Below are 14357 nucleotides of genomic sequence, written 5' to 3'. Positions count from 1 at the left end.
ACATCAAACTGAACTTAAATATTATTTGTCGAACCAAGATCGAATTTCACTATCAACGTTTTTACCAAATCGAACCGACCTTATATAGAAGCATTTTTAGTCTAATTTTAACTCAAACTATAAGTAGTCTGTAGACTGTAGTGTGAGAATTAACCGAACTTAACTGAATATTAAATGTTTATTTTGTACAATCAGTGCATTATAACAATTTATAATACATCACAATATATTATCATATTTTTATCGACAAAACAGCCATAACCACAGATTATTACAATGGGTTTCATTCAAAATAAACTTTTTCATCTCAATAAATATATGGCAAATGGCAAAAACAAAATTAGGCACAATTTATGCAGCCCATGGTCTCTAATTAGAACCTATACTACAAAATTAATATCATAACAATTTTCAACATAACTTCTAAAAAAAAAAAATTCTAAAAATCTTTTTTTTCAAATTAAATATTTTGACTTTAAACTATTGTGACTTGTAGGTAAATCTAGCTTAACAAATTTTTTCAAGTTTATTTTTCGAATAGTACCAGATACTTACTTGATAGTTTGGTATGAATTTTTTTTATACCGAATTCGAATTTCAAAATGTATACACATGTTGCATAGTTATATATTACTATATTATATAACCTAAATGTTTATGATACAAGTAATTAAAAGTTAAGTAAGTAGACAAACATATATAAACATAATATATACGTATAATAAAATAATAGTATATATATATATATATATATATTATATATTATGCATGTTATATAAATATAAAATGTATGGCAAAAATATATTGTGTAACAATATAATATATTATACAGTGTTTTTAGGCTATAAATTATATTGTATTAAATGTTGTATACTAATTATTATATACACATTTTCTTTCAAATTATTACATATATCAGTATTCAGTATATTACATACAAAAATAGGTGATGAGATTTGTAAAAAAATTGTAATTATACAATACTAGTGTAATATTAATATATGATAATATTTTTCAAAACATATTTATACATAAGATATAATTTATTTATGAATTAAATTACAATATTTACAGATGAACAAATTGTAGGAGCAAAAATAAATATAATATTACATTAAATTAAATAACTTTTTATTTTATATTTTTTATATGATATGTAAGTCGGAGTAAATTTGCTTGTCTATTACAGTTTCCTTATAGAAGAAAATGATAATATATATTTGTAGATAATACTATAATATGGTTAATCTGTTTTTTCATTTTATATCTTAAAATAAAATAAAATAATTATATGGTTGCTATTTTATATTATTTATTTACAGGGGATTATAGATATTGTACTTTTTTGATAGCCTAAAAAGAAATACTTGTACTCAGGTTATATATAAATATTATATATAGAATTTACAAAATGAAAATAAAAACGAATAAAATGTTTAGCCATAATTGTTTTGTTAATACGTAGGTTAAAATTTGGATTAATTATTTTTAGTAAGATATGAAATAAAATAATAAAATGTATAAAACATAAAATATTAATAATATATTTTTAATTTTATTTCCAGAGAATGCATTTATTTTGAATTTTAATAATGACTTGAACTTTTTATATAAAATGTATATTATAATATATAGGCTTCTCTTTGCGTTTATGTACATATATATAATTATAAAAAATAATAATTTTTAACATTTCTCCGTGTTTTGATTTATGTAATTTTTGTTCATTAAGAATAAGAGAAAATGAGAAAATGAACAAACTATAAAAGAGAAAAAGATTAAATCTTGCTCCGCTCCGATTAGAATTTGAAAAGTGGGACAAATATCCTTACAAAAAAATTAAATATAATAATAATAAAAACAAACATTCATGTACTGTTACTATTGTTATTATTATAATGATGAATAATAAATTACGATTATTATTTTGAGTGTTTATATTTTAATAATATTTATTTCGAAATCTTCCAAAATCTGGGTGTGCACTATATATTCGGCCGCAGAGCGTGTTTACAATACGTATCTACCTACCCTGCGAGAAAATTATTAACTTATATTAACATTATAATATTTACCGTTCGACGATCGGACGGTGGTGCATATATAGGTATACCAGCTATAATATTATATACCTTATAGGTGTATGTTACACGGGCACGTCGTCGCGCGGTGTATAAAGCTGATTTCGACAGGGTGGAATGTAATTTATCATGTAATTATTATACATTTTGTGTGTACCTATTATATTCCATATATGACGTAATGTGTGTGTGTGTGTGAAATAATAATGTGTGCGACTACGGGCAAACCAAACACGCCGCCACCGTGAATTCTACCCGTCTAAACAAAACGAGCACGTAGCACGGAGAACCGCCGTCAGTCGGTATAGAGTAAAATAATTACGTTTCATTTTTTTTTTTTTTATTTCATTCGGTTTCTTTTGAGAAAAAGGATTTTTTCGGATCGTTTTTTGTGCTGTCCGACAAATGTGAAATATAACACACATACACGTTCATATAATATAAAAGATTCGTATATTATATGTGATGTACCCACTGCCTACATATGCCTATAGAAAAAAAATAAGACTACGGGCATCCGTAGTATGGGGTTCCGGTTGATTATGTTATAATGAGGGCGCTAAATGATGTAGCTACCGCGCTTAACTCGGCCTGGTTCCCATAGGGCTTAATAACCCTTCGCCGACACCCTTAATCGGGCATAAAACTATAAACCTGCGTAATATATTATGGTGTGTGTTGAGAAGCGCGCGTTGAATGAAAGTCGAAAAAATGTACTTGAAACGTTACGTATAGTAGGTATATATACGTATATCACGTCCATTCTCAGACATGTGTGTGTGCGTGTGTGTCTGTATCGGATAAGTCATATAATACTATACGTATTACGATGATTTTTTTTCTGATCAATAGTGTGTACTCGTTATTATTATTATTTTTTTTTATATCGATCGTATACAATGTACACCTATTTATCTACCTATATACACGCTTTCCGTTTCCAATAACACAACAATGAAAAATAAAACAGTAATGAAAAATAGATTGTCCCAACAATATTTGTAATCTAATTCCGAGTTATAGAATAATAATGTAAATATTTGTGTGCTCTATCGATTTGCATTTCAGTAAACTTTTACTGTAATACAGCAAGATGCACTTTTCGTACAAATAGCAAATTGTCCAAATAATATATTATTTGTTGAAATCGAGTGACATGTATATTATAATTGTATACAGAACATAATTTAACAAAATTTAGAAGCAAAATATAATTTTTACGTCTCCGTATTTTTGTATTAAAGTAATTTTTTGAAGAAGGTTAGTAGTGCGTGTTAATTTGAATGACAACAATACAAATAGGTACAAGTACATATGAAATTAAATTACAAAAATACAAAAAATACATATTAAATATTATATTATCCGACTTCTTGTTTGTAACTGTAATTAATTTCTCAACTGCGATCGTTTTCCATGGTTTTGTTGTTGTAGAAATTACTAACAAAACAATTATAATTATATACTAACATTTGATTTTATCTCCAAAATACAGTGACAACTAAATTAAAATAATTTTGTATATTGTTCAATTATTATTTAAGACACAAATGAAAATAATATATATCTAGTTAAAATTTGTCAACGCAAGTGTTAATAAAAATATATGTAAAATTTGCAACATAATATTTAAATAGTATATATTTGTAGAAGTCATCGATTAATATAATATTTATATGGTATAAATACATATAGGACAGTGGATAACAGTATTTACATTGTAATAATAAAGAAAAAATATTTTTGTTTTTTTTTTTTTAATAAGTTACACATTGTAATTAATACGAGTAAAATCCAAATTTAACCTGATGAATTTATTATAAATAAAAGAGTAACTAAATTATTCATACATATACAGTTTATGATTAAGTAACGGCAAAAGCTGTAGGTACATGTAATTTTATATTACCTTCTTAACACTTAATTGTCGTGGAACTACTATTAATCTCTCAATTATAGACATTTATTTTCGGTAAACATTACTTTTATCTGTTTTTAAACTAAAATTACGTGATTATTTCGAAGACTTTGCGCTCCAAAATATATAACAGCCACGGGTCTTCTGTCGCCAACATTGCTTCTACTTAAGAATCGTCGTTATATGGGCAGTGTAAACTAAAACAAGTAAAATGTATTCACTTTTTGCGGATTCAAACAAAATAAAATAATAATAATAAATGTTTAACTTTACAGAATACAACCTATATAACCTACTTATGGTTTTAATTTTAAAAATAACAACACATAAAAACAAAAACCAACTAAGAATTATATATTATTTTACCAACTTTTATTGACTATAATATTAATATCACTTAAATAACTGTTGTAACAAAATAAAACATTATTCGTTTGAAAATTTAAATTATTTTTCATATTTTACATTAATTACAGTCATAAAACTGTAGACATATATGTTATAGCTTGGCCTTTAATTTAAATTAAATACTTTTTTCAATAGTTATCAATCTAGTAAGTATTGAAAATTATTAGGTACCTGTCTAAAGTGTCTACACATACCATAGTATAATTTAATGAATACTTAAAGTAACTAGTTGCTATGCATATCAAGTAAAATCACACAAGTACATTTAAAGATCTAACTAAATTTTGTAAAATGGTTGCTAGGAAAAATTCGGGTTATATACTCAGAATCGAGGAACTAGTCTAAGTGCACTGTAATACACTATGATTAATTATAATATACTTAGTGGTGTATTTAATGAAGATAGAGACGGTCCACCTCGACCTGAGTTAATAGTTAGTACACATCAATATTTGAAACATTACAAATACATAGTATTTACGACGTCACGGTACACTGACAATCGATAATATAGAAACATATAATTATAGTAGGTATATATTGTATATTATTATAATCAAAGCAATGTTATAGTATCGTGTCTATATATAATAGTGCACGCGCGCGGACACGAAATCCTCACGGTCCCCATCCACTTCCGGCAGTTCCGTTTCTCACCTCCGGCATCGGGGTCGGCGGACACCCGAAACACACGGCATTGGTCGGTGGCGGCGGCGCGTCAGCCCGGTTAAACTGTTCCGATGTTTGCTCGCTCGCGGAGAGAAACGTTTTTCAATATCCGGTCGCGGTGGCGGTGCGGTTAGCGATTCGAGTCGGCGCCCGTGGGAAACTCACGGTTCCGCGTGCGTGCCGCATTTTCTGGATGGTCGTGGGGGGGAAGACGTAGACGATCCTCTACCGCCGTCGTAGAAATACTCATATATATTCAGTATATACGCGTATGATATAAATATATAATATTTTATGTACGCATAAGGCGCGCGCGCCCGTTGTCTCTCCCATACCGTTCGGCCGCGGCTGTCATCCTTCATCGATCCCAGTATTACATGTATATATATATATACGTATTATATGCGTGTATTACAGTAGGTATGATATTGTATGGTCGTAGCGCCGCTTCCGGTGTCGGTACGTTCTTAAACGATATTACGTATATCATTACGCACCTATATTTATTATTTAAGGTCGTAGCTTGGGAACTTTACACGCCGTCGCCTGCAACCGGCGAAACGTCACACTGGCGGCGGCGAAATGGTAACGTCATCCCGTCTAATTGCTCCAGCCACAGCCACAGCACCGGTCGAGCCCGTCGTCCCCTACTACCCGTATCCGTTACACACCGTTGGCGGCGGCGGTGGTGGTGGTGAGACCACGGCCGTCTGTATAATACCCATTTTATAGAATTATTATAAGTATATATGTTATTACTATATATACAACGGATCTTAGTCACTTAAAGTATTAGTTGACGGGGTAAAGAGAATAGGTGTAGTGCTGTAGGTGGAGTTTGGTAGATAATTTATTTAAAAAAATGTATAAACGTAATTTTAACTCAACTCAATACGATGGGAGACGATTAAACCCACTCACCCCTCCAGCAGTACCACTTGTTTGAACACTTATATATTAAAGTGTAATGCTACACCGGTTAGATTTTTGAACTACCCCAGAGGAAAACAAATGACGTGTATAAGTATGTATTTCCTTATTTATTAATAAATGAATTGTTTGATAAAAACTGGAAGTAAATAATGTTAATTCATTTTTATTTCATTTTCAGTATATTTATTTTTAAGATTGTCGTGTTTTTATTGTTGAGATCCATGAAAAATATCAATCATATACTATCTATGTATACAATTAATAGTACAAATAAGTAGTGAATTATAGTAATTATATACTCTCTTGGGATGTCCAGGCTGGTCACACTACTCCGTGATTTAGTGTATAAGGATCAAGGAATACAAATAGAATATATATAGTAATGTCATAATACAATTAATCATTCATAATAATATTAGCTACAGATGAATAATTCCCATAATAAATAAAAAGAAACATTTTAAAAAAAGTTCAAAATATGATCTCGGTCAATAACGACAACTGCACCTCGCTAATGAAAAGGCGGCCCAGCGTATAACAGGTCGTTATTGTACAACAGGTATCATATGCATAGAGTTGAATATATTATGGTATAGTTCTCGTGTACCTACTACCTACAGGTGGAACAAGTAGGTACAATTAATTCTGGTGAATCGATTATGCACTCACACGTATGTACTCGTACAATATACATTATAATGTACATACATCGGTGAATTATCCGTTTTAATCGGCTAAATTACGCAAATAATAAAATTTTAATATTATGAAGTTATCCCACCATTGTAATTATACACTTGTTGTTTTTGTGTTTGATGCGTATATTGAATATTGATGTTATACTAATATCTACCTAGTACCTACGTCTTACACTGTCCCAGTCCCGTGTATTCCGTATTATATTAAGTCTACTTTAGCACATATATGTCATATATATATATATAGTATTCGCCATCACCAATAAGGCAATAAGACTATGTGCATTACTGTAAATAATGCGTAGATATCCCGTTAAAATTATGTTATATTTTTGCTTGATTTTAAGTCACGCTTCGAAGTAATATTATAATCGCTCATAGTTCAGCGCAGCCGGTTAACCTGCGATAGCCGATTATCTAAAACACATAATTAAATAGAAGCTATATGATATACCTCTTAATGATACATTTTTATCGATGTACCTTAAAATCACTATACGTCGAAAGTTGTTTGTGTCGATCGTATATGTTGTTTACGTCAGTATTATTGCATTAGTATAATTTTTCTTTACGTCATTTTACTCCTTTTTATTCCAAACATCTACATCATTTAATTTAGGTGAGATACACTGCCACCACAGTATCTAAATTTTTAATTTTTTCATATCATTAATTCTGCCTAATTTAATTTTTACACATTTGTACCACCAAGTTCAGAATTTGTACCAAAATATTTTTGAGAGAAAAATTGATTTAACACGTTGGTGTCAGTCGTGTAACTCACGTATTTGATTTTATATGAAAATATGATAATATATAAATTTATTTTAAACACATTTATTGATTTTTTTAAGAAATGTTTTAAAAATGTCTTTGAACAATTCAATACAATATAGATGTATTTTAAACTATATCGCATTCATCATGTTTTTAGTGGAATTTACTAAAAGTATTAGAGAAATTATTTAACAACGGTTTGTCTTATTGAATTTTAATAAAACGCAAATAATCGTAACACATTTATTGTTATTTTATTCAATAATTTAATATATACTCTAGAGCTCCACATACTTAATTTGCGTAAAATTATAATTTTTATTATACATATAATATTTGTAGTTTTATCTATCCAATGTTTCATAGACAAAAGACAAACGTAGATACTTGCTATTTGAAATGGGCAGGATTAAAGTAGTTACGAAAAATAAATAAAAAAAATTAAGAAAAATATAAAGATTTTTTCACAAAACCAGTTTTTGACCATAACAGATGACCAGTACGTTGCATTTTTGTTAGTGTTTCCTAAATATAGAATATTCAATCCCTGGATCAAAGTGATTAAAAATTAAAAACAAGATTCCCTATAAAATTTCCATTTACATAATAGAAATATCATGTCAATTATACATAGTGATAATATATTTTCATAAGCGTTTGAAGTTCAAATTTTCACTACACACGATATATAAATAATACACGGAAACAATAATCATCAACAGGTCTGTCCAGCATACTTCAATAGTAAAAATTAACTTTTTAAACTTGTTTTTTTCAAGGATAAACCGTACTATTGCAGTGAACATTTAAACCCATTTTTAAAATTTGTATGCAACTTCTTTCTTTGCCTGATCAAAATTACATTTAGCATCTTCCAAGAAAAAATTAACATTTTTGAAATTTTATTTTTATGAATGTAATACATAGCACACCCATGAACATGTAATAAGCTTAGTTATATAATACACACAAAACTTCTTACTCCGTAAAATTATGTAAAATATAAAATGCATGAAATAATTAATGTCTATCAACAGGTGTCATCAAAATACTTATATAGTAAAAAATTAACTTTTTCGAATTTTTTTTTTCGTGAATACAATTATGCTATTCCTATAATTAAAATGCAATAACAATATAATAAAAAATAATATACAAACATATATCATTATGATAATTTAATATTAATAATAAGTATAGTAAATGCAATGTTTTCAAAAAAATTATATTAACTTCCCGGAATATTAATAATAAAATAAATTACTTTAATAGCAATATAAAAAAAAAACTTTTCATGAAATCTACTTAGTGATATAGGCTGACATCTCTGCTCACTGCTCAGAATTGGATTTCGTATACATATAGTAGAATCCGCTTAATTGGGACACGTTGGGTGGTGACCTATTTGTCCCCATTATCCGACTGTCCCAATTAACCGAATATAAATAATAAACCGATACATTCTTTCCGAACTATGCAAATATCTGTCCCTATTAAGCGGTTGTCCCCTTTATGTAGTGTCCCAAATAAGCGGATTCTACTGTATTACAATATTGTTCATAATTTTAATCAAATTTAACACATTAATTTGTATCTCTTTCACGACATTTATAATTGTAGCATATAGCAGAGCGGTACCAACTTGCTCACCTTTTTGTTTTCAAGTTTCAATCATTTAGTTTTAAAAAAGTAGGTATAGGCATAATATTTGAATATTGAGTCTATGTTATCTCATACTATTATTATACAATTATATTAGTCAAACATAATATATGGTTTTTTTTATATTATAATATAATATATTAAGTACTATATAATTGCATAACTATATACATTGTTTTATGTTTATATATATTACTACGATTTGTATATAATATATTTTGTATAATTGTATACAATATGTTGTACGATAATAAAATGTATTTTTTTATTTATAATTTTCACGTGTAAAAAAAATGTAAATTAGTAAATTAGTAGAACTAATATGTTTTTATTAACTGTATTTCATGTTGCATTGAGTCATGCATTAAATAAAAAAAAAAATTATTAAATTAATTATTTTAGGGAATAAACTATTCAGTTATTTAATAATAAAAATGACGCTATATCCTAATCACTATATCCATATGTGTGAGAGCGAGTAATTTTTTAATAATTTTATTGAAAACTACAATGCCTGCATGCAGTTCCAATACTCGTTGTGTGTCATAAACTCATAACTGATAATATAGGTAATGTATAGAAATAAAATTGAAATTTGGTGTAGCCATGTAGTATACCATGCGCTACTTTTCTATGAATATATTCCTAAGTCAGAACTTAAAAAAAAAAAACAAAAAAACGGAATGCGATCACGGTATACACACGTATATTATTATTTTAATGTAAAAAAAAAAAAAGAGTAAAAACGCAGAAAATACAAGACATGTGAGCGTAATTTATATTGTATAATATATTGTAATACGTAACTAATAAACTTCCACCCGGCAAAATAACTACAATACAATAATATAAAAAAAAAAACGATGTGTATGCAATATAAAATGTTTATATATACATATACTCTAAGTACGTAGGTGGTGTAGGAATTGTAATACACAGTCGGAAGACGCAGCCGTCGTCATCGTCGATGCAACGCACATAGAGCTTTTGCCACGGCGGCCGGGTGTTTTCGGCACGGCCACTCACCGTAGTTCCTTCCAGAAGTCAACTGTGCGGAACTCTTGTGCCGTCGGCGCACTGCGGACCGCGCGTATACCGTGGTAGTAGTATAACTACCGCTAATAGTATGATATACGCGACGAACATATATATATATATAAATATGTATATATGTGTATATAGCAGAAGTGGAAGACCCTTTGGCACCTGCCGGCGAATCATTGGCCCGGCAAATTCCGGTGTATCGCGAGTGTGTGTGTGTGTGTGTGTGTGTGTGTGTGCGCGCGATGTGTTCTTTACGTTTTTATTTTTGGTCATTATCGGCCGCGTATAAGACACATGGCGCGACGACGACCAAAGGTTGCAATGCTATTATCGTATGTGTGTGTGTGTGATACGGTTTTCTTCTATGGGAAAAAGCACAAGGTGCTAATACCCCCTTCTGCGGGACATATGGCGCCTTTATTATTGTGGGGGTGTGTTATCCACGTAATAATTCGTTCGCATAAGAAAACAATATTACAATATTATATTATATATTGTTGTATAGCATTATGCGTACACACACACACACACACGCTGTCACGGGCTGACGACCACAGTCCGGCGACGCGCACATGATGAGTATTTATAATATATTGTGTTGTATAATATTATGACGACCGTGTGTGTCTTTGTCGCGCTTTTCACGTTTTGGCGGGCGATCTAGAAACAATATAGTGCGAACAGTGCAAAAGTGCACTCCGCCGGGAACTCCGTGAACGGATCTAAAAATGTGCTCATGTCTGCTAAACGCACGTTGATATGCGTGCCAAAATCACTCGTAAATGCAGGTATATTTTATTCGTCACTATGAGAAACGAGTTTGTGGGCAAATTATATTATTAAATAATATTTGATATTATATACCACGCGCATACGTCAAACGAGTCAAATCATAGGTCAATTATCTTTTTATTTTATTTAATCGTACAGTCGTATATTATAATATGTGTGCTGTAAATAAAATCCAATACGATTAACGGCTTGTTCTTATAGATTTAATTTAAAAAAACTTAAAACAAAACCTCTCACTAAACCATAAATAATGTCATCGATGTTTATGAAAACCAAAATATTCGCAAAACCACTATAATGCACAACAACCACTGTGCGCTATGCTGGAACATTCGTTATGATAATCACGGCTATAGACTATTTACATATCGTATGGTATGATATAAAATATATTGTAATCTTCATAATATATATTACAATAACCAGGTGGTTAGAGATTATAAATTATAAAGATTTTATTTTTTATATTTATTATTTACCATCATTATTTTTTGAATATTTAATATACGTAATTAAATTGTATTTATTTGTTATTTAAAGTGTTTTGCACAGTTGAGTTTTTGAATATTTAAAGCATTGATCGTATTTATATCACCGTCGTTCAAACCCAAGATGATTAAAAACCTTTAAGTTATAGAAAATTAATTTACTAAATTTGGTAATTGAAAACGTATAATTACAAGTCGGTTAAATATTGAATAGGTATTATTTTAAATTACGATAAATACTTCGAACATGCCTATTTATTATGTTTGTATACACCGATATTTTTTTTCACTATTTTGGGTTCGAAGCAAAAACAATATAGTAGATTGGACCCTTTCGACTAAACCTCAATTGTTTGAACATAAACAATGTTTTTACACATCCAGCTTTGAGCAATGTCAATCGTTGGTATATTATCGTTTACTTTATTATATTACTATAATAAGATATGGGTCGTTTAAAGTTTTATTTCTCGTTTATTAAAATCTCGACTGCATTGCACAACAGCTTCTAATTTAAGCACTCGCACACCCTATAAATGTATCCGTTATCATATATACCGTTTAGGGTATTGCGGTGGGGGGGCCGGTCATCGGACGGTCCCGTCAGTCGCACGGCTGACCGCGGGGACACTGCGAAGCCTGTTTGTTGGGGTTGGCGGCGGCGGCCGTGTTGACCGCGTCGTCCTTGCCGCCGCCCATCGTGCACACCTTTTTGCAGACCATCTCGCCGGTGTCGATCATCTGGCCCTGCACGTGGGTGAGCATCACGTACGCACGCCGCGCGCTGACCGTCGGCTCGACGCCGTGGCCCATTCTCGGCGGCCGGCTCGTGATCCACACGCGTTCCACCACGCCCTGTCCGCTGGGCGTCGTGTCCCTGTCGTCCCGCGACGCCTGCACCACGCACGAGTCCAAGTTGTACGTAAAGTTGGTGTTGAGCTGCGGGTCCTCCAACGGCGCGGCGCGTTTAGACTTGCCGTCGGTCATCGCGATTTTCGCTCGGCGGTCGCGTGTCGATCGGAGTTACGGGCGACGGCTAATTGATTATTATAAAAAACGACGTGTTGTCCGCGAGTCGTGTGCGTTGCGTCGGTGGTTCGAGAGCGGTTTTTTTTTTTGTTATTTTCTCGCTGTTATTCAAAGTCGTTGCGCTGTAAATGCAGTTGGCCTACGACGTCTGTACGATATAATAATATACGCCAAACCGATGGTCGTCACGGGCGACGTACGATTTTTTGCGGCCGGACTTGAGAAAATTGCATTATTATCATCGCGGCGGTGGAAGATCGATATTAACTGCACCGTATCGTCGTCGTCGTCGACCAAATAATAATAACATTATTATTATTGGACGACGAGCTCAGCGCGACACCGATTACCGCACACATAATGATGGATGCCCTGATGCAGTGGCGTTGTTTATATGCGGGTTTTTTTAAGGCGAAATAATGACCGGATCCATAAAAATTACGGCTATTATGTATACTATTATAATTTATAAACTTAATTATTCACAGAGCCGATCGATTTGCTCAAAAAATTAACCAATTTGATCTTTATACGTATCATCGTTTATTATATAGATAGTATATAATATGCGTATTGTGTGTTTAAAAATTTAGAATCGATGTAAAAATGAAAAAAGATTTATAATGAGGTCTAAAGAGATGCAACGCATGTTGCTGACCATTTCCATATATGTAATTTAATTTTAACATAATTTTAAAGGGGAAGGACTGTCGTGCGAATTTGGGAATATGCTTGCGCATTGGTCATGGCCCCGGAGTATATTATATATTCGAAAAAAGTTAATTCGAAAACCGACAGCAAAAACTCACGTTTTAATTTCAGTAGCGCCGTAAAAGGGTTATTGAGGAGGTGCTGTTTTCGCGTACATGCCTATTATATACAATATTATTTATATACGGTATTATAGGTGGGTATTACTATGTGTAACATAAAAACTACTTCCGTCGGAAATGCCCGGAGCGGAACCAGTCTTCGTCTATAGACTGTCATCTGATAATCTATTGTATAATAATATAATGTGTTATTATTGTATGTGTGTGTGTATGTGTGCGCGGTGCACGCGTGGCGGACGGGAAAACGACGGTGGAAGTGGTAGAGGCGTAGGCGGCGAACGTCTCGGCGGCACGTAAAGGTCGGCGGAAGAACGAGTCGTAATAAACGCCATCGTCGTCGTCGTCATCGTCGTCGCCGCGGTCCGGTGGCCACGAAAGGTTTCCGGTCGAGTCGCGTGGCCGGCGGACGACGACGACAGCTGCAGCTGCTGCTCATCGCGGCCCGGAGCGCAAACGACAAAATTATTGCCTTTAGCCCGTCCGCTGCAACGTGCTGTTCCGCCGAAACAAAAACATTTTTCTAATACATATACACGACAATAATATATCAACTGTTGTTGTATTATAATATAATATAATATATTATATTGGGTACATTACTGTTATTATGGTCGTCGGTATGGGGACGCGTGTGAGTACGTGTTTATTGTTTTGAACTGTTGGTACACCTTCGCGTACGACGATGTGCATAATAAATTGAATAAATAGTACCGTAATTGATGCATAATAATGACAACCATAAAACATTATATTATTGTATATCCGTCACAATGGATCATCGTCATATTTGTGTACCTATCGCATAATATATTATATTATTTATATTATTATGTTATAATATGGTCAAAGACGGCAGACGCGCATAGAGTGATATAATATAGAACATGACGGTGTTCGTTGTCGTTGTTCACCTGCGGGGTTGGACGACGGTTGGTTTGTGTCAATAGCCATAATTAACGTCACTGTTATTTTTCCGAACGACCGTAACGGACACAGATCGCGGTGGCTGTGGTGGTGGTGGTTGC

At 32.0% G+C, this 14357-nt stretch overlaps 1 protein-coding gene across 1 annotated transcript; it reads right to left on the bottom strand.

Annotated features, from left to right (window-relative positions):
* Positions 1-12073: 12073 nt before the first annotated feature.
* LOC132931734 (uncharacterized) lies at positions 12074-12457 on the bottom strand. The gene has a single exon (XM_060997696.1). It carries the CDS (start codon positions 12455-12457, stop codon positions 12074-12076), a length of 384 nt encoding a protein of 127 aa, XP_060853679.1.
* Between the last annotated feature and the right edge of the window lie 1900 nt (positions 12458-14357).

Source organism: Rhopalosiphum padi, chromosome 1 (genome assembly GCF_020882245.1).
Source record: "Rhopalosiphum padi isolate XX-2018 chromosome 1, ASM2088224v1, whole genome shotgun sequence".
Taxonomy (NCBI): domain Eukaryota; kingdom Metazoa; phylum Arthropoda; class Insecta; order Hemiptera; family Aphididae; genus Rhopalosiphum; species Rhopalosiphum padi.
The sequence above is the reverse complement of the archived record's forward strand: the minus strand, read 5'-3'. Positions and strand labels throughout refer to the sequence as shown.

Excerpts from the sequence above, each read along its gene's own strand:
- LOC132931734 (XM_060997696.1), bottom strand. The coding sequence starts at position 12,457 with ATGACCGACGGCAAGTCTAAACGCGCCGCGCCGTTGGAGGACCCGCAG.